Here is a 22,141-nt window from a genome sequence, read left to right as displayed (position 1 = left end):
AAATAAAGGTTTTCTGTTCATCTTCAAACATTTAATGGAACATGATATTTGAGAGACAATACACTTATTTTGGTTTGCTCCAGACGTGAGGGAGGTAAACTTTTGTTAATATAAGATAGAACTTAAAAACAGAATGACTCCAGCTATGGACTAAACTATTTCATAACACTTTGAGCTCTTCATTATGGAAACTCTTCAGGGAGAAGCAGGGTAGGTAGACATCAATGTGGTGTGCTGTGGAAAGGGTTTAATTTTAGAGGTTTGTGTAAAATCCAAAGTGTGAATAGTATTTGTTCTGATTTATAGAATTAGAGATAAGTGTAATTTTCTTCTTACTACTTTTCTGTATTTTAAAGATTTTCCAAAATAGAGAGGTATTACTTTTATAATCAGAAAAAAATATCTATCATGAGTAAGTACAAAAACTTATTTTTTTATTTTTAGTTTTTTTTTTATTGGAGTTCAATTTGCCAACATATAGCATATCACCCAGAGCACAAAAACTTTCAAAAAGAATGTTTGATCTTTTTCAAATATGAGGATAACCTTTTGTTATGGGTATCAAAGAGATGTTGTTGTGGTATATATGTCACTTATTAGTGTGTTCTTGGTTTGGCTGCCTGTAGCAGAAAATAAAATAATCTAGAAGTCTGGTTCTCTCTTTCTTTAAAAAAGATTTATTTTATTTATTTATTTTAAAGAGAGAGTGAGAGCATGAGTGGGGGTGGGTGGGAAGGGCAGAGGGAGAGAGAATCCCAAGTAGACTCCCTGCTGAACATGGAGCCTGACGCTGGGCTCAATCCCATAACCCTGAGATCATGACCTGAGCTGAAATCAAGAGTAAGACATTTAACTAAATGAGCCACTCAGATGCCCTTGGTTCTCTTTTTTAAATTAAGTTTTTAACTTTAATTCCAGTATAGTTAATACACAGTGTTATATCAATTTCAAGTGTACAATAGAGTGATTCAATAATTCGTTACTTGTTCACACTTATTACTGCTCATAATGATAAGTGTACTCTTTCATCCCCATTACCTAGTTCTCTTTTATGTAAAAGTAGTTACAATGTAGGCAGCCAGATGTGCTATGGTGGTTTCATGGTGTTGGGTACCAGCACCTCTTCCTCTTGTTCAGCTGTGTGTGGCTTCAATTCCCAAGGTCACCTCATGGTCCAAAGTGGCTGCTGAATATCAGCATTACATGTGTGTTCTGAATAGTAGGAAAGAGGAAGGAGAAGTAAATGGGCCTGCCTCCCTCATTTTAAAGATCTTTCAAGAAATACCGTACAACACTTATGTGTAAATTTCATTAGTGAGAACTTAGCCATAAGGCCATACCTAGCTGCAAAGAATTCTGGGCAAGAAAATCGGGCTTTGTTTTTTAATGAAGAAGAAGAGAATGGATATCAGGAAGCTAATAGCTCTCTCTGTTACACCAAATGACTAAGGGCAATCGTTTTCTAAAATGTCACTGGCTACAGCTTCTTTACTGATCATTTCAAGAACGTTCTGTTGGCCTCCATTTGTTTAGATCAGTCAACAATCATTTACTAAAAACTTTATTTGCCTCATTCTTTTTTCATTTGTAAAATGGATCTGTACCTTCCCCATGGGATTGTAGTAAGTAGTGATTAAGATGATATGTGTAAAGCACTCGGAATAGCATCTTGGAGCAGATCTATCTATATTTTATTTTTAAAAATTTTTATAAGATTTTATTTATTTATTTATTTATTTATTTATTTATTTATTTGAGAGAGAGAGATAGAGATAGAGCACAAGCAGGGTGAAGGGCAGATGGAGAAACAAACTCCCTGCTGAGCAGAGAGCCTGATGTGAGGCCCGATTCCAGGACTCCAGGATCATGACCTGAGCTGAAGGCCAGATGCTTAACTGACTGAGCCATGCAGGTGCCCCCTATTTGCATTTTAAATGTCTATACTACCCAAAGAAATCTACAGATTTTTAAAAAAGATTTTATTTATTTACTTGGAGAGAGAGAGAGAAGGGGCAGAGGCAGAGGGAGAGAGAGATTCTCAAGCAGACTCCGGCTGAGCATAGAGTCATGTGCAGGGCTCCATCGCACGACCCTGAGATCATGACTTGAGCCCAAATCAAGAGTCAGTCACTTAACCAACTGAGCCACCCAGGTGCCTCATATCTTTCTAATTTTTCAAAGTTCTATGGGAGAGGCCGCAGGCTCCCCCATTTCCTTTTATGTCCAATTGCGAAACTATTGAATTGAAGTTTCATTATTTTGAATTAAAGGCAAAAACTCATAAGTTAAAGTAAGATTTTTTTTCTTAATTTAAGAATATGCTACCTACTAAAAAATTGCATCAGTTGAGTGAACAACAACATAGGTATGGGTAAGAATGGAAAACCTATTAGAACAGATATTGCCTGCTTTTTTTTTTTTTTTTTTGAGAAGGGAAGTCTTTCCTAGCATTGCATTCTATTTTATGCAGTACATTTGCTAAGAGAATTCAAAAGAAGAGACCGGGCCCATTGTCCTTCATTCCTACAGTATTGAAGGCCCAATTTCATCTTTTGAGGCTCTTAAGGAGCATACTACATAAAAAGGAATGGACTGCTTGCTATTCAACCATAGCTGGAATAGCAATACCAATCATTATACTGTTATCTATTTGAAAAATGTGGATTTTACTTGGAGATGGTATTTATTGAAGCTTGCAAGAAATCCATTTTCTGTCTACCTGGCAAGAGCAATTTGAAATGGAAAATTCAAGCTCAGAGATCAGTTGAAATTTGACCTTCTCTATATAGCCTGGATTTTGGTATGATGATGTATGCAGGGGTGGGGGTGAGGGGTGTCCATTGGCTCCGAATCCTGTGCTGGGTTCGTCTCCTGCTGTACAATAGGGCAATCTAAGAGAAACCTTCTCCAGCTGTATTAAAATGGGGGAGGGCGTGGGATGCTGGGCTGATGCACTTAAAATGCACTTTGAAGCCTCATGGAAATTTTGCAAAAGACTTTCTGTAGCAATAATTCTATTGATGGAGTCAATGAGAGTTTTGTCTGTGGAAGAACTGCAGGATAGGACCCCAAGTCACATGCTTTCAAAATTATTCTCCCTTTGTTGGATATCACAAAGGATATTTTCCCATGAAAACAAGATCTTTTGTTTCTTATGAATTCATTCTAATTTTGAAGCCGGCTGACAGGGTTACTGCATGCTCTTCTCGAACTGGCAGGTGGCCCGAGGGAGCTGGTGAAATGGGCTCCATCCTCTATTAAGGCTTTTCCTGGTCGTAATGTCATTCACTTCTCATCTAAAACCATAGTCCTTGATGTTCACATCCAAAGAAGATAACAGTGAGGTCATGGATAGTGATTTGTTCCTCTTTGGATTTTAAAGGCAGCGGGCAAGATACCTCTGCCTTCCTGGTTTCCCTACCTTTTTTGTAAATGCGTATGCCTGGCAAAAACAAAACACAACATAGCACAGCACAACAATGCACAGAAAACACAGACAGGTAGTGAAAGTTTGGACAAGTCAGAGCATCCATTTTTAAAGGCACTTATTAAACTGCATGTGTGAAGGTCCGTGCAGAAAATAAAGCAGCTACGGTTCCTCGTCCTGAGGACTCACGCTTGATCCAGACTGTGTGCAGTGGGAAAACATTTAACAACGGTTTGGCAAACATTTATGTAAACGATCTGTAGATCAGTGCTAACTACTGAGGATTCAAGACAGGGAGGGCCTAGGCTGGGCCCTCGAGAAAGCCCTGCAGAAAATGCTGTGTAATATGTGGCAGGACTACAGCGGAGAGATGAATTTGAAAGTGCTACAGGAACTCAGATGAAAGGGAATTCAGCATATGCACGCAGGAGACTGCAGTCAAAAGTTCACAACAGAGTAAGCTGATAGAGGAGAGATATATTTTGAAATTTCCTATGTAACCTTATTGTGGACAGCCATGGCTGGGCCTTTGCACTGAATTCTTTAGTAAGCTCGATGCTATGGGGAGAAATGGTGGGAGGAGGCAGTGCTGTGTTACAAGATGGGGGTGCAGCGGCTGGACACGTCTAAAGAGTACTGGTAAGTCCACGGACTGTGCCTACGCACATGCGCACACATGGCTTTGCCACCACCAAGCTTCTGGAGATCTCTGCGGAGCAAGGGAAGTGGAATGAAGGAGGCTCAGCCATTCATTTTGTATCTTTGATCTCGATGACATGGATTGTACGTTTTGTGTGCTGGCTCCTTACCGGGCACAAGTTATTCTTTCCATCAATCTTGAAATGTGCGCTGGCCTTTGACACCCAAAACAGCTTATCTAGGGTGGCTTTTAGGGAATGGAGTAGGACAAGATATGAACGGATGGTAAAGATGTCTTAGGAATGTCCTACATGGACAATACATGGTGTCACTTTGGGAACGAGAAAAGAGGACTTTGCAGCGGGTGGGATGTGAGTTGTTGGGTTGGTTGTTTGAAGGAGAGATTGTGTCCCTTTCTGGTGGAGGTGAGGAAGGAACCCCTGGTTAACAGGAATGAGTGGGGGAAGGGGAAGAAAGTGTTCTTGACCCAAGCAGGGAGGTCAGGTAGAGTGCAGTTAAAGGTGGCAGGAGCATTTGCACTGTCCTGGAGCCTGGTCTGACTGCAGGTTTTGCAAAGACAAGGGTGCAGTATTGAGAAAGGAGGCAAAGGGGTGCCGAGCTGAGCCCAGATGCAGTGGTGTGATGATCATCATCTTGAACCAGAAATGGGGACACATGGTCTGATGGGAGACCGTATCCAAAGAGGCACAGAAAAGAAGCCAGCAGGGGTGCCAGGTGGCACAGTCAGTTAAGCTACCGACTCGTGATTTCAGCTCAGGGTGGTGGGATCCAGCCCCATGATGGGCTCCGCGCTCAGTCTGGAGCCTGTGTGGGATTCTCTCTCTCCCTCCCCCTCTGCTCCCCGACACTTGCAGGTGCACGCTCTCACTCTCTCAAATAAATAAATAAATAAATCTTAAGGGAAAAAAAGAAACAGGTGGCATAGGCAGGGCATGTGATTTTAATAATGATGGTAATGAAATAACCAGAGAGGGATTGTATTAAAAATCAGGCTTCTTGTGAAGTCTGGATTGCGGAGAGAGAAAAGCACTGCTTTATATCCATCAAGCAGCATCTACATGAGATGTTCAAGGTCTTTGGATTGTGTTAGCTGCTGCTTATCATGCGGCTTCATCAGACTTCAGAAGGCCTTGGTCACACACTAACCTAAAAATACACAAAAGCCAAATTCAGTGATTGGTGTGGGGGGGCGGTGGGAAAGAAGCTTTTCTTTTTCACGAGAGCGTTGTTTTGAAGAGGGTGTTAATGAACTCAAATGGGTCTCACACAGCCACTCAGTATAAAGGGGCTTCCACCTGGAGGTCAGCCCTGAGCAGGATCTTTAAGAATTCTCTTTCTGTATTCCCGTTCCATCCCTCTTCCTGACCCTAACTCTAAACATTTTTAAGAAAAGCACTTAGAAAAAGAGAAAAACAGCCGAGGAGGAGGAGGGTAGGGAAGGAGGGGGAAGCCTGCCTTGGATGTTCTTTGTTGAAGCTACAGGCACTAAATGAGCCAAGGCCACACGGAAAGAGCGCTTGCATGCTCAAGTACCTGAGGACTTCGCTCCAGACTACCATTTCTTTAAAAGTCTCCTTGACCTGACCGTAATGGGTCTCCTTTCTATTAGATGATATACAGCTGTACCCAAACCTCATTTTGTAGCTTGACAGAGGCTGGCAGTTGCATTTTCCTAATTCCGGCTGCTTGGATCTGTGTCAATATAATGGACTAAAATGGGTTTCATAAAAAAAAAACAACAAAAAACAAAACAAAACAAAAAAAAAACAAAAACAAAAAAAAACAGAATGCTGCAGACTTATGGCCAAAATTTCACTGGGCTAAATCGACCCTAATTCCTTATGATATCCCCACCGAGGCCAAAGCGGGACCCTCTATGGCCTAGATGCCAAAGAGGCAAAGGACAGCCGACCTTTCATGCATCTAAGTGGTGGTCGATACAAAAGAGGCCCTCGGTGTTTGACCCACTGGAGACGCTGTTCTCAGGAGCCTTTTTAGACGTACGATCTTGCAAACCACTGCAAGTCACTACAGCACCGCAGAAGATAACTCAATAAGTGCTTGGCTGATTTGTTGGTAGACCACCACTGAAGGAAGCTTCTAGCTTCTGCTCTCAGTGCTGTGTTGGAGCCCACTCACACCAGACCGCAAGAGCCAAATAGGAAATTTTTGGAAGTGTCTTAAAATTGGCAACATTGGGCGTATTTACACCACAAAAATTAGTAAATGCTAAAAATCAGGGCTTTTTTTTTTTTTCCAGAGAACTGGTTGTTAAATGTTTACTAGCACACCGCTGGCTTGACTCCATTCCTGGAAACTACTAAATGAATTACAAGGCTGGAGAAACAGCATGGATGAATCTCACAGACATTATTCTGAGTGAGAGAAGCCAGACACAGATGACATACTGTATGATTCCATTTATGTGAAGTTCTAGAACAGCAAACTGATCTGTGGTGAAAAATATCAGGACTGAGTTACCTCTAGAGGGGGAGGTTACTGTGAAGGAGCATGAGGAATTTTCTGGGGGATTAAAAATATTCTATATCTAGATATGAGTCTGGGTTACACAGGTATATGCACTTTTCAAACACCCATCAAATTGTCCACTTAATATCTGTGCAGTTCATTGTATGTCAATTTTACCCCAAAGGAAAAAAAACACAAATATTAAACTCTACTTAATAGGTTTGCTTGGTACAATTGTAAGGATTCACAATTTTGAAACTCTTTGTGCACTTTAGTTTTGGGCAAATGGAGTAAATACATTGAGGATAATGAGAGTCAGATTTCTCACTGTTGGAGGAAAAAGGTCCCCAGGTAGGGATCTCAGGATAGCATGCAGACTGTGATAAAAAGAATTTAACTATATTGCAAATGGGGGCACCTGGGTGGCTCAGTGGTTGAGTGTCTGCCTTCGATTCAGGTGGTGATCCCGGGGTCCTGGGACCGAGTCCCCTATCGAGCTCTCAAGGGGAGCCTGCTTCTCCCTCTGCCTATGTCTCTGCCTCTCTTGCTGTGTCTCTCATGAAGAAATAAATAAAATATTTATATTACAAATGTAGGAAACCACATCATGGGAAGGGGAGGGGAGAGGAGGTGCTGACATAAGTAACTTAGGAAATGACTGGATTCTCTGATGAAAGGCAACAGAAACTGTGCCTAAGCACCATAGCCCCAGGGGTCTATATTGACAAGTCTGATTCTGGTACACAGGTATACTGGGAGTGAACAATTTAGGATGTGGCAGTGCATGGTGGGAACCAGGTTTCTCACTGTTGGAGGGAGAATTTACAGGGTAGCAAGGGAAGAAACCTAAAATGACCCATGTGGTAATGAATTAGAGTCAGAGACATAGGTATGAACCCATGTGTAGCTTCAATATAGATACAGAAGTTACATACAAAAGTATCTGGAGACGTGTGTATATATTCAAGTTAGTGTACACTTATATTTCTTTGTTCTGTCAACTGAGAAGGGCTAGAAGTGGTGACAGCCTGCTAGCAAAAAACGCATCCAGTGCCAAGATCTTGATTTCTGATACAATATTTCGATAAAAGAAAATGGGGCAAATGATTAATTCTGGGACTGGGACAGGTAAAATGCAAGATGAGCCTGGAGGATCTTGTAGTGTCAAAAAGTAAAAAAAAAAAAAAAAATGTTAAAAAAATCCATTGATATGAGTATGTCAAGCTGACTAAAAGAGTTCCCAGTGACTGAAGCCAGAAAAATTTGAGCAACAAATAGAGCAATATTGAATTAGAACCCAATGCATAAAATAGATATCCACGAGTCTGCACTGTTACAAATAAGTTATTGAGCAAATCAATAAACGGGGGAGAAGAAACAAGTCTCCATTGCAGGAGAATTCCGAATAATTCATGTAGACACTCTACCCAAAGGATGTGGTGCATGATTTCCCGCACCTTAAGCATGGGCTGCACACAGTCATGTCCTCCCAAAGAGTGGAGTGATGGAAAGGAGGAAAAAGAGTAGCTTTACAGTACAGAAGCTGGACAAACACTACAGCAGCCAGATGATCAAGGTCAGCATCAATAGTGAGAAATCATGCTGATGGTATACTTGTACCCTGGATACGAAGTGATGGGAGAGGTCCTTCCCTTTGTAGTCTTCCTCCCCGAAACCCATTCTCCCAGTCCAACCATGAGAAAAACACCAGACAAGTTCCCTTTGAGGGGACTTTCTACAAAACATATGGTCAGTACTCCCCAAAAGTGTCAAGGTCATTAGAAATAAGGAAAGCCGGAGGCACTGTCACAGAGGAGGAGTCTAAGAAGTCATGATGACTATAAATGGAATGTGGTACCCTGGGTGCTATCTTGGAACAGAGGAGGGATATTAGGTAAAAACCGAGGAAATACACATAAAGCAGGGATGCTTGTTAATAATGGTGGGTCGATACTGGCTCATTAAGTGTAACCACACACTTGTAGCACACTGACGCAGGATGTTAACAATAGAGGGAACAGGTATGGGATATGTGGAAATTCTGTGTACTATCTGTGACCCAATAACCACAATTTTTTTCCTGTAAATCCAAAATAGTTCTAAAAAATAAAATCTGTTAAGAAAAACAAAAGCCTGAGGTGCCTGGGTGGCTCAGTTGATTGATTAAGCGTCTGCCTTTGGCTCAGGTCATGATCCCGGGGTCCTGGGATCAAGCTCTGCATCCTACTCCCTCCCTGCTCAGTGGGGAGCCTGCTTCTCCCTCTCCCTCTGCCCCCCACCTCCCTGCCACTTGTGCTCTCTCTTGCCTGCTCTCACTCACTATCTCAAATAAATAAATAAAATCTTTTAAAAAAAAAAAAGCCCTCAGTTACAGATGGCTGGCAATCAGCAGCTTGGGTGTATAGAAGAGACCATGGCCTGAATGTGCACAGAGACTGCTGCCATCTGTGCCACCTGATACCTGCAGCAAAGACCACTGGGACAGTCCTATGGTGCCCCTCTGGGGGATTTTGAAAGTTCCCCTCTCCCTGTAGGGTCTTTTCTTTTTGCACTGTACTCCTAATCTAGCAGCTGAAAATGGGCTCTGGTTAGAACCCACAGAGGCCTCGGGGGGTGGGAAGTTGGAGCAGAACCCCCAAGTCAGCAGAGGCAGAGCCTGGGATGCTTCCCTGCATGAGTTCTGCAGATCCAGCGGGCAGGGCAGCCTGCCTGTGTATGGGGGGTACAATCTCATTCCTGGGGGATGTAATGATGCAGTTCTCTGGGCTGTTTTCTTCGGGCTTCATACAGATCTAATTTGCATGAGCCAAGAGGCTCTGTTTTGAGGGTTTCATTGTCTTCTCTCTGGACGACATGATCTGGCAAGCCCAGCCAAGAAAGTGCCCCAACTACAGAACAGAGGGAAACACCTCAGTTCTGCAGCTCCTCATCAGACTTGCTGCTGTTTGTGGAATTGGAACATCAAAACAGGAGCTAAAGGTGCTGATGTCTTAATTTCTGGAAGAATCATGAATGAACAAGGCTTTGCACTGCACAGGTAGCCAACAACAATAGACTTTTCAGCTCATACCTATCTGGTGTGCTTCAGGCAAGACTGAATGGTTAGGCAAGCTAACTGACCTCAGGCTGATTATCACACTTCAAAGTAGCCACGTGAAGCCCAAGGTCAAGTCCACGGTCCATGGTACCAGCCACATATGGTCACTAGCCGACACTCTGAGAGTGACCTTTGCTTCCTGCTTTTTCCAATTTCCCTCTTGAATTTTAAAGTTGGGAGCCTCTTATCTCACTGCCGGAGGGTAAGATATTCAATGGCAATTAATATAAGCCAAGGGTTCCGTCCCATTTCCATATTAACTGTGGGAAAAATGCTATTGGATTCTGCGTTGGGCCTACATCAGACAGGCATAAAAGCAGAGTAATTAAGATGGAAGCAAAACTTGAACAAAGAACATTAGTACCTTCTGTCTTGCCCAACAAGGAATCCCTTCACCACCAGAACTGGAGGGAGGGGCGTTGGAAAAAAGTTTCTCTGCCTTTTTGTCCAGCCCATCATTGTAAGCGGATGTCATCAATAAAACTCCATTCCTAACTGACCGGGAGGCACAGGGCTTTCGTATACGCGGAAGCAAGCCCAGAAGAGTTGATAAGGGTTGCCCGGCTCTATACATATTGATCTATGATTGGGATTTACTGCTGCCTCAAAAGTTCTACCCAATTTCAGCTTCCACACTGTATAGAGGCAGAGGCAATGATAAATACCACTGTGCCATTGCGGCTGTCACTTTGGAGAGTGGCATGAATGATGATAAAAGACAAACACAAATTCCAGAAAAACTTGGATTGGCTTTCCTGTCAACATTACTGAAATGCGAGATGGGAAACTATTGATAGAAAGCACCGAGTGTCCCTGATAAAATGTTACATAACAATGACTGTGCTGTGCAAAAGGCAGGTTTCACCGTCTCTGGAAAAAACAGGAATATGTCCTCCAGAGAAGCCTGCTTTTAGAAAGGACTCTCGTGTTTCCTTCCAAGGGAAACCAAAGCAGAGAGAGAATGAAATGTGAAGAGTTGCAGAGACAGTTCAGGAACCCATCAGAAGTTGCAAGGTTATGTTTTAAGAAATCCTCTGACTACTGTCTTTCTCACTACTCAAAAGAAATGACTTCACTTAGGCTTTGGAAAAGCATCTTGGGCTACCTCGACCCAGGTAATAGGTGGCTTGAGTACTTGTTTCCTCTGTTGTCTGATAAGGGCCAACAAAACTGAATTGTCCTTGGGTGTCTGGGGGGGGGCTCAGGTGGTTAAGCGTCTGCCTTCAGCTCAGGTTATAATCCCAGGGTCCTGGGATAGAGCCCCACATCGGGCTCCTCGCTCAGCTGGGAGCCTGCTTCTCCTTCTCCCTCTGCCTGCTAAGTGCTGCTGCATGCACGCTTTTTCTCCCTGTTAAATAAGTAAATAAATAAAATCTTAAAAAAAAAAAAAGACTGAATTGTCTTCAAGGAAGCTAAGGAGCAATTTTAAGTGACAAAGTCAAAGGAGCTTGGAGATGTGGTCCTGACTTCTTCACTTTATTAAACTAGCAAATATATGTAAAAAAGAACAGTGCCTGGAGCATAGTAAGTGCTCAATAAATGGTGGTTCTTGTAGTAGACACTGTTGATATCCTGCCCCATGTTCCCTTGGCCAACCTCTGAGGGCTGGTCTTCCTTGGTTTCTCTGCCCAAGGGCTTCCTTGGGCACCCTTCCCCACCCCCCAGAGCTTGTTTACTTCTTGGCAGGAAAGCCTAGAAATGCCAGGAGATTTAAGGGCCCCAGAAAAAAACCATCAACCACTAAGAAATGGGATTGGTGCAAAAGCACTCCAGCTTCCTCATCCTCAGGGGAGACCAATTCTGAGGCATGTTCTAAAACATTTCTTAGAGGGTCCCCAGCAGCATCGAGTTCTAGTTGTCCACAGCAGAAACCCACTCATTAAAGCACCCTTTTTCTTATCTTCTCTCCCTTTCCCCACCACCTCAATTGTGTTTCCTGGGATCACCTTCCAAACAAATTGCATGAACCTGTAGGTCCTTTCTGAGTCTATTTTTTTGGGTAGCCAGAACTAAGAAAAGTCTAGTTCGCCTTAACCACTGCGGAGCATGGGAAGCAGGGCCCTAAAAGATCATGGCACAAAAGTCATTATTTGCAGCTACAACATGATTTTGTCATGTGAATACAAGTAGATGCATGCTGATTTGAGGATTTGTAGAAAATGACCACAAATTACCAGAGCGGGAAGAAACAGGCTTTTGGGATAGGGCTGTGGTTCAAAACCAAAGAAATTGCCCATGTCTACTAAAATGTAAGAAGTGGTGGCTGCATCGTAACATGTTAGTAACTCCTGTGCTCATGGGCCATAAACTTCATAATTTCCAGCATGTTCCAACATGGATAGCAAGCAGAACATGTACAGTGTGCACTATAATGGTCTGCGAAACTGCATTTGCTGCATGGGAAAAAAAAAAACAAGCAAAAAAAAAAAAAGCTATTCAAGGCTTTTAGTTCAGTATAAATTCATTCCTCTAAAGGAAAATGCCATCCTAAACATTTTTTACTTGCAAAACAATCTTCAAGCTATAGAGCAATTTATTTCACATGACATTTACAGAAACTCAACAGAAGTAGCTTTTATAACGTGTAGATCCACAAATCACGTTTCCTCACTATGGTTATGCATTGAAATCTCTCGAGGTCTCCTCTGGTGCTGCCCCTGGGAGAGGGCCTTTAGAGATGATTGTTTCTGTTCACATAAGTATCCTTTCCTCATTGGAAAATTTATATTATTCCCTACTCAGGGCACCGCTGCTTTTTCCATTCCCAGGCCCACAAAGACAGCCATTGACAAGTGTTGCTTCATTGTGCCTTAATGCACCCATTGTCTCCAACATTTCATACCATGCTTTATTTGAAACAAACAAACACAAATCTGAAAAGGAAATTTGAAAAAGGCAAACTGAGCAAGTGGACTCCCTATTAACTGAATGCTATTTAACAGATATAAAAAATAATTTAAACATGGACATTTGGGTGGGTTCAATGAGTATAATTATACCAAAATCCAATAAGATTTGGAGACAGCGTTGGTTCCCAGCCTCAGCATGTTGTTATTCCAAATGACCTTTCCTCCCTTCCCATTCACCCCCTTCAGACTTGGAGGGTGGCTTTCATAACGCCAGCTGAGCTCAGGGTGGAGTGGGCTCTCACTTGGGGCTGTGTAACCACAGCGTCTACTCTCCAGCCTGGGTTATTGCTAGTTACCATTTAATGCTGGTCAACAGAAGACAGATGGTAAGCAATTACTTTCTGATGACTTGTTCAGAAATAATCATTATATTTAAAATTTTAATCTATTATGGATTTTTTTTTCTAATTAAGCCTAGATCCTTGATCAGAAGGATTTACAGATTTTGATCAAGGACGTGATAGTGGCCAAAACAAAGGTACATTAAAATATAATACTGGGCAAGCTTTCGAATGAATAAGGTGGTGTCAGACAGCATAGGAGGCGCTGTTAATGAAATGCAGATGAGCGCAGGGTTTGGTTGTGTTCTGTATAGTTTGTATGCAGTATTCAAGGCGTCTGAATAATGGTCATTGGGAAAGCAAGCCCCTGTCTTAGTCTGTTTGGGCTGCTATAACAAAATGCCTTCGAGTGTGTGTGGGGGGGGGTGGGGGTGGGGAGGCTTCAAAGCAGGCATTTCTTTCTCACAGTTCTGGAGTCTGGAGAAAGGGATCTGGTCTCTTTCTCCTCTTGTAAGAGCATGAATGTCATCATGAGGGTTCCACTCCCACAACCTCGTCTAAACCTAATTTTCCCCCAACGTCCCCCCGCCCCCGCTCCAAATACCATCGTGTTGGGGATTAGGGTTGCAATAGGCAGATTTGGGGAGACACAAACATTCAGTCTTTAACACCCTCAAAGGCAGGTCTTTATTGAGTGTCCACTAGCCCAAAGAAGGCAAGGGTCTTGCCAGATTCCTGCCCACCAGCTAACTTCTCTGGTGCTGTGAACAGCCTTGAGCACACAAAGCCACTCTGTGCAAGTGAACCCAGACTGCCTCATATTCCTCTGGAAGAATTGTGTGGAAACTTCCAAACTCAAGTTACAGAACAAAAAAATGTCTATTGATAACAACAGTGGCCTTCTTAGGAGGGTGGGTCTCACTGAACCAGAACCAGGGCTGCTGTGGTGGCTTCTTACTTTTCTTTTATTGTAGTAAAATTTACATAAAATTCTCCATTTTGAACCCGGGTTTCTTCATCTTTTTTGTGCCACGGTTCCCATGGGCAGTCTAGTAAAATCTGTGAACCCCTTCTCAGAGCCATGTTTTTATTTATTTTTATTTTTTAAGATATTTATTTATTTGTGAGAGACAAACAGAGAGAGGCAGAGACAGACAGAGGGAGAAGCAGGCTCCATGCAGGGAGCCCGACATGGGACTTGATCCTGGGACTCCAGGATCACAGCCTGGGCCGAAGGCAGGCACTAAATCGCTGAGCCCCCAGGCTGCCCAGAACCATGTTTTTAAATGTTTGAAATAAAATACGCTTGACCCCTGAACAATGTGGGGGTTGGGAGACCGACTCCACAGGCAGTTGAAAATCCATGTACAACTTTTGAGTCTCCAAAAATGTAACTACTAAGAGCCTACGTTGACTGGACGCCTTTCTGATAGCATAAACAAATGATGAACACCTATTTTGTATTTTATTTTATTTTAGTTCTTAAAGATTTTATTTATTCATGAGAGACACAGAGAGAGAGGCAGAGACACAGGCAGAGGGAGAAGCCGGCTCCCCGCGGGGAGCCTGATGCGGGGCTCGATCCCAGGGCCCCGGGATCATGCCCTGAGCCGAAGGCAGATGCTCAACAACTGAGCCACCCAGGTGCACCCCCCCATTTTGTATTTTATATTTATCATACACTGTATTCTTATAAGAAAGTAAGCTAGAGAAGAGAAATGTTAAAAGAGAAAATACATTTCCAGACCTGTACTATATTTGTAAAAAAAAAAAAATCTGTCTAGAAGTGGGCCTACACAGTTCAAACACGGGTTTTTCAAGTTAACTATATGTAGACTCTCAAAGAAAGCCGGTTCCTTTGAATTTTTATTGTGAAATGTTTAAGGATCAAATATGCAGTCCAGTAATATATGTGTTTCTTAATTAATGCATGAATAGCAAGACCTAGCAGGCAGGACTGTAACTGGTATAATTCCTCTCGGGGGCAACGGTCTCAGGTACAGATTGATAACAGAAGCAAATCCTGACTGTTAGCTAGAAGGTAGTGAAAGTAAAGAGGTAACATTTTTCTCTCCATGCTCACCAGCAGGGCAAAAATAAGTGGCCTTGGGCCTTCGGGGAAGTTTTGGACTTCAGCTGCACATGCAGCTTAGCTTTACCTAGACTCCCAAGGAACAGAGGGGGTGTCAGCTAAAATCCAGGTATCCTTGGTTTCTACAGCACAGTCAGAACTACAGGAGGCAGGAGTCTGGCCGATGGGATCCAGCACCCTCTCTCCCTCTTCAGCTGACTGCTGAAGCCTGGAGGTGCCCTGCTTTGTCATGGAGCCAACGGGTAGCAAGGAGGATTCTGACCGAGTAGCAGCACCTCATCTGTGCTGATCTTATGCTGGAGTTACCACTGGCCCTGCTATTTGCATCACTCTGATGACATTTGCTTGCCATCCCCTGTCACCGTATCGCAGACATGCCTGCAGATGAGAAAGATGGCGAAGCCACAAGTGCAGCTTTGCCATGGTTGGAGGGCCTGAGTGAGGTGCTGTGGGGGCAGTGGGCAAGCATTTGAACCCTCGTTCTGCTACTAACCTTGGGCAAGCCTGCTCACCCCTGCAAGCAACAATGCTCTTACCTTAAGTGAGGAAATCAGCCATATGTGATTCATGTGGCTTGGGCGAAGGTTCAATCCAAGAAGGTGTGTAATATTTTTAGCGTGGTCTCTGAGATATTAATAATGTAGTTATCATCATCATTATTATCGCTATTATTATATCAAGCTTCTCTTCATAAGGGAGGTCAGTCCTAGTTTTTAAAAAGAAATTTAGTAAACAATGAAGAAAGTCTTTCCATAAAGGCTTTAAATATTCACAACGATGCCATCTCTATTACCTATACGTATCGGCTCCATCATTTCACCTGACTTTCTACTCTTTGGTTTCCTTTGAGATAATACAGGTTAATTTTTTTTTCAGAAGAATGGAAGATTCCTTGAGAAAGTATCCTCACCCTTTGCCCTCTACTTGTACCACTGTAAACACACACACACACACACACACACACGCTCAGTCCTCTCTTTCTTCCTGCAGTAAGAGAATCAAATCCAGGCCTCCTGCCTGGAACTGTGGAACATTACCATCAGGCTGGTCCATTAAATATCATTTGAAAGTCAATTTTATCCCAGAGTGGTAAGTAGTATGCGTGCTTATGTCTTCATCTACCTTAATTAGGAAAAGCAATTTGCTGCACATTTCTTAAAAAAAGAAAAAAAAAAGCTGATCAAATTTGAGCTCCTGATAGATTGAAACACATCGTATGTTGTGGTGGTGGTAAGAAGATGTGAAACCACTTCCCACATCTAAATTATGGCTTGGGTCTAAAAACAGTCCAGCCTTATGACTCGCATGTTTCCTAAGTAACTTGTACAATTGCCCGTAATTATGGAAATAGGGGCTGTCTCCTGAAAGGCAGCCCCTCCTCATTTTGTTTCTCGACCCAGAATAGAAAACTCCATTTTGAGTCTATCTGGAGATGTTTCCATCCCATCATATTTTCTGTGATTCTGTATCATTAACAATCTCAAGACCATTTTCGCACATCTCCTTTTGCCAAAATGGTTGGAGCGTCTGAGAAACTACAGCTCTGTTGAATGTAGGTGTCTGCTTTTCTAATTTCTTTTAACTAGGCCAGACCAATTTTAACTCTCATGGGTGCCTCCGAGTTGAGTCCTCCTGATACACCGGTGGGGTGCCAATGACATCCGAGCTAGCACTCAGATACCCTGGGAGTGTCTGGAGGGATGCAGAGATCAGCCCTTCAGAAGTCGTTGTGTTTGAGGAACTAAGGAGCCTCCTAAGAGAGCACAAGCCCTAAGAGAAGGATGAGCCAGGGAAGAAGTAGCCAGGCCTAAGAAGCTTGATCTAAGAGAAGGATGAGCCAGGGAAGAAGCAGCCAGGCCTAAGAAGCTTGATCCAGTAAGAGAGCTCTGCACTTTAGAAGACAGCGTGACTATAAGTATCTGCCCTGTGGTCGTTGGCACTCAAAGCTGACCACTTGTGTACCTCTAAACTCATGTCTGGGTCTTGGCAAGAGGTGAGCTATCATTCTTGCCACTCCTCACCCTTGAATATTCCATTTGCCACACAGCAGCCAGACAAGTATTTTCAAATCATCTATCAGATCATGCCCTCCTCTGCTTGAAAATCTTCCATGGTTTTCCAGTCTGCAGAGTGGTAAATAAAAATCTCCTTCTGAGAACCTGCAGGATCCTACCCGAGCAACTTCTGCCTGCTTCTCCTATCTCATCTTGTAATTCTCTCCCTTTTGTCTATTTCAACAACAGGGCCGTCTTTCTCACCCTGAGCCTGGTCCAATCTCGCTCTACTGCCTTTATATCTGCTATTCCTCTGTTCCAAATACTCTTTCCTGGAGGACATCTTGTCGTCCTCCAGCTCTCAATTTAAATATCACCTCCTTAAATCATCCTTTTCTGATCCCCCTGTCTAAAGTGGATACTCTTCTCATGCCCCATAAAACGCTCTCATATCACCATATTTTGTTTTATTCCTAGAACTTATCCCAGGCTGACATGATCCTGTTTGGTTGCTAGTTTATTGTCTCTTTCCCTCTTAAGGACAGGGTCTGTCTTAGTGTGGCTTCTCTTTTGAAGGCAGAGCCTGAGACAAGGGTTTAGTGCAAATAATTTATGTTGGAAGACAGAGCTCTTCCAAGTATTATAGTGATGAAGAGGTTTAAAATAAGAATCAGAGCTTGCACAAATATGAGAAGATGTAAGAGAATGAAGGTCAAGAAGATTGATGCTGGAAGATCAGAGAATCACTGATGATCTCAGCCTGGAGCAAAGTGCTGGAATGGCTGGTTCTTAAAAGTTCACTGGGAAATTGTATCATGTCTAGCTCCTATAAATTCCCATAAGTAATCGTCTCTTCTAATTTCTTCCTTTCCAATCTCACATAAATTCTTCTCCTTGGCAAATTCTAGCCTGTACCCAGGCAGGTAAAATGGGATGAAGCCTGTGTGGAACTGTTCACTGTAGCCATGGCTGGGATCAACAATGAGGCTGAATGGATAAAAGGTGCCTGACACTGGAAAGCTCCGTGTCTTTTTATTTCTTTGTCTCAGACCCTGGAATATGCCTGGTATATCAAAGGTGCTCAATAAGAGCTTCTTGAGTGAGTGCATTGCAAAAGGGCTGTAAGAAAAAACTAACAGAGTTGTGACACTCAATTTGGGAACCCAGCAGCACATAAACCACATTGTTATGGGATCAAACTAGTAGAGGGTACCTCAGAAATCTGAGTGCATTCTCCATCGATTGGTCAGAACAGCTGGGCTCCACCAGCATCTCAAGTTTCCAGGCTTTAATGATGGTGCTCAGTGGGAAGTAATAGAAAAACAATAAGGCTCCCACCAAGGACTAGTGGATAGACACAGGGATATCTGAGCAAACCTGCCCAGGAGCATGTGTGAGACACCCCTGGGGCCTCCTAAGACTACTACAGATAAGGGCAGGGGTGAGCGAAACCTTTGCTATTATTTGTGATATAAATCCATTAGTACCACTGACTTGGCTGGGGGGGATGCACATAATATCTGCAAGGAAACGTGTCATGAACAAAGCACCCAAGGATGGGGCACATCACTTAAATGTTCAGAAGCTCCTAGAATAGGTTGGCTACCCATGGGATTCCATTAGCCAGTGAGAAATTGTACTGGCCAGGAGGAGGAAGGAGGATATGAATTTGTTTTAATAGTGTCATTCCTGTGTCTGTTGATAACACGGCCATAGAAGTCAGCATGAGTCCGTAGGCCTAGGGACTGGAAGAAATTAAGTGGTGGAGAGATGAATTAGAATTTAAATCAAACAAGCAAACCAAAGCACGGGTGGTGTACAGGGCAGTGCATTAAAAACCCCTATACCTCTACTCAGTCAGTATGAGCCTGCTGAGGTCTGGGGATTAGTTGATGAGGTAGATGAGTGCTGGTCCATGAATTCAATAATGGAAATAGATGCTGTCCCAGAAGGCATTCAGATAAGATTTTTTTATAAACATCTATGTAGCATATAGATAGTCTAATTCACAGCTTTCATTTGAGTCTTTCCAGGCATGAAGACCGGTCTTTATGGCTTTGAATAGGCTGCTTTTATGTTCATTCATTCAACAAGTATTTATTGAGATCTTACCGTGTGCCAAGCAATGAGCTAAGTGCTAAGAATATAAGCAAACAAAACAAAACACATTACACATTTATCCAAAGGAAACGAAGGTGTACATCCACACAAAGACCAGTATGCAAATGTTCATTGTGGCTTTATCCATAATGGACAAAAACGACCCAAATGTGGATCAACTGGAGAAGGAATCAACGAACACTCTGCATGTGAAGTGATACTCAGCAATAAAAAGGAACAAACTATCAATACACACACCTCATGGATGTATCTTAGGAGGTTTGATGTTAAGAGAAAGGAGGCATCCACAAAAGTTTACACCCTGTATGACTTCATTTGCAGCATATCATCCTGGAATAGGCATATCATAGGCACAGAAAGCGGATAGGTGGCTGCCAGAGTCTATAGGGCTCCATCTGCAAAGAGGCGCAAAGAGACTTTTAGGGGTATCAGAATGTTTTATATTTTCACTGTAGTGGTAGCTATCTGACTGAATACTGTGGCCAAAACCATTGAGTTCTACCCTTGAAAAGGCTAGATATTACTAAATAGTATCTTTAAAAACTTGATTTAAAAAATAACAACAGCTTGGGGCACCTGGGTGGCTCAGTTAGGCATCTGCCTTCAGCTCAGGTCATGATCTCAGGGTCCTGGGATTAAGCCCCACATTGGGCTCCCTGCCAGACAGGGAGTCTGCTTCTCTCTCTCCCTCTGCCACTCCTCCCTGCTCATTCTCTCTCTCTTTGTCTCTCTGTCTCTGTCTCTCTCTCTCTTTCAAATAAATAAATAAAATCTTAAAACAAAACAATCCCAGCTCATATCCTAGCGGGGCAGCAGATATTAGTGAATAAATATAGAAAATAGAGCAGCCCCTTTTGGTACCCTACATTTCCTGTCAGCCCCCCTCTGATTTCACCTGCTGCTTCAGGGGACAGTTCCTTGTAAACTCATTTTTTCCCCCATGACACAGCGTCTCTTCTCAAGTGTGCACTCTACACTTTTATTATTTTTGTTTTTTATTTTCTTCTCAAGTTTCTCCAATACCTTAGAACTTTTCAGCCCTCAAGTATGTCCCCTGGCTGTGTAGGGAAGTTAATTCTCAGGGGCACACTCAGTGCCTTGAGCCAAAAATTCTGGGAGGCATTCTGTATACTTCTCAGGGGGTCTCAATGAAACCGAGACCAAATGACCCCAGACCACAGTGGCCTGGATGGCAACCTTGATAGAGCACCTTTACATTGATTTTTCCTTCTCTTCTATGTCTTGTTGTCCCTGTCATCTCACTCCTGCCTTGTGGGATGATCTCCTAAATAAACTACTTGTGCTGGATCCTTTGTCTCAGGCTCTGCTTTTGAGGGAACCAAAGTGAGACAGAATATAATGTCAGATGATATGAAGCAAAATAAAGCAAATAAGGGGGTGAGGAGATGGGATTGTGACTGTGGATAAGGTTAGGAGAGATTTCTATGATGTGAGGACCTCTGAGTAGACATCTGGACTCAGCAAAGGAATGAGCCATGTGGCTATTTAGGGGAAGAGAATTTGGGGCTGGAGAAACAGTAAGCCTAAATATGGAATATTCTAGAAATGGCAAAGGGTTCAGTGTAGCTGGAGCTGAGTGAGGAAAGATAAGGGCCTAGAGGTAGTAGGGCAGGCCACGTAGGATCATGTAGGCTACAGACAGGACCATGAGTTTCATTCCAAATTAAAGAGACCACTGGAGGATTTTGAGCAGAGGAATGAAATGATCTGAATTATGTGTTTAAAAGGACAAGTCTGGCTTTGTGTTGAGATCAGAGTATAAGGATCAGTGATGGAAATAGGGAGAACAACCAGGAGCCTGTTGAACCATGCAGCCAAAAAAAAAATGATGGCAAATGGATTCCTTGTGGTAGTGGTGATTTATGCTGAGGAGTGGTTAGATTTTGAATCTGTTTTGCAGATATAACTAACAGGATTTACAGGTGGATTGAATGTAGGATATAAGAAAAAGGAGAAGATTTAGGGTTGACATCAAGAATTTTGTCCTGAGCTATTTGAAGAATGGTCTTACTGCCCTGGGGAAGACCCCAGGAGGAGCAAGGTTGGGTGAAGGGAATAGAGATTCTGGTTTAAGCTATGTTAAATCTGAGAAGCCTAATCGACATTCAAATTAGAGATGTTGAGAAAGCAATGGGACATATGAGCCTACTGTGTACAGGAGTACACAAGGCTAAAGATTTAAATTTGGGAGTGGTCAGCAAGAGGATGATGCTTATGGTCCTGAGATCCAAGATGGGAGCACCTAGAGAGTCAGTGTAGATGGAGAAGAGAAGTCCAAGCACTGAATGCCAGTTTACCCCAACATTTAGAGGTCAGGAAGACGAAGAGCAACCAGCCGAAGAGACAGAAAGAACATCAAGAAAGGTAGGAAGAGATCCAAGAAGGTGTAGTATCTGTGAGGTCTAGAGAAGAAACTGTTTCCAGAAGGAGAATGGTACTGATGGGTCAAGTTAGGCTGAGGTCTGAGAATTGGTCTTGGACTTACTTGCAGGGGTCACTGGTGACCCTTTAAAAGATCAGTTTCAGGAGATGGTGAGGATGAATGCCTTGCTATAACAAGCTTGAGAGAGAGAGAAGAGAAAGTAAACAAGTAGAAATAACTCAAGTTTTGCTATAGGGAGGAGTGTAGAAATGGGGCAGTACCTGGAAAGGGATGTAGGGTTCTGGGTTTTGTTTAGATTCCTGACATCTGAGGAGGTTTGTGTGCAGATGCGGATGCTCTAGTTGGATGGGCTAGCTTAATAATGCAGGAAAGGGCAGGAGGCAAGTCTTGAGTAGGCTGTAGCTGGGGTATCCAGTGCACATAGGTGCTGTTTTGGCTTCAGACAAGAGCATGGATAGCTCCTCTACTGTGGCAGGAGAGAAATTAGAGGATCTGATCACAGTTGCAGAGAAGCTGGGAAAATCGGCACGGGTTCTGGAAGTTGACTTCGGATTACTTCTATTTTCTCTGTGAAGTAAGCAAGACCATCAGCCGAGAGTGAAGATGAAAAAGGGAGTGTTAAAAAAAAGAAAAGAAAAGAAAAGAAAAGAAAAGAAAAGAAAAGGGGAGTGTTGCAGATTTGAGGAG

The 22,141-nt window shown here is 42.9% G+C and overlaps 1 protein-coding gene across 6 annotated transcripts in view; it reads left to right on the top strand.

Moving 5' to 3' along the window:
* Positions 1-12,753: 12,753 nt before the first annotated feature.
* The window catches only part of LOC144307760 (uncharacterized), a 111,867-nt gene continuing 102,479 nt past the window's right edge, over positions 12,754-22,141 (top strand). For 4 of the 6 annotated variants that reach the window (XR_013374483.1, XR_013374480.1, XR_013374481.1 and 1 more), the window contains exon 1: positions 12,754-12,888. Coding sequence is in view for 2 of the 6 variants with exons in the window: in XM_077887738.1 (XP_077743864.1) it covers positions 12,865-12,888 (24 nt within the window). In the remaining 4 variants the exon portion in view is untranslated. The remainder of the gene's footprint in view (positions 12,889-22,141) is intronic. The other 2 variants (XM_077887738.1, XM_077887739.1) reach the window with 1 other exon arrangement.

This window comes from Canis aureus, chromosome X (genome assembly GCF_053574225.1).
Source record: "Canis aureus isolate CA01 chromosome X, VMU_Caureus_v.1.0, whole genome shotgun sequence".
In the NCBI taxonomy this organism is placed as follows: Eukaryota; Metazoa; Chordata; class Mammalia; order Carnivora; family Canidae; genus Canis; species Canis aureus.
The sequence above is the reverse complement of the archived record's forward strand: the minus strand, read 5'-3'. Positions and strand labels throughout refer to the sequence as shown.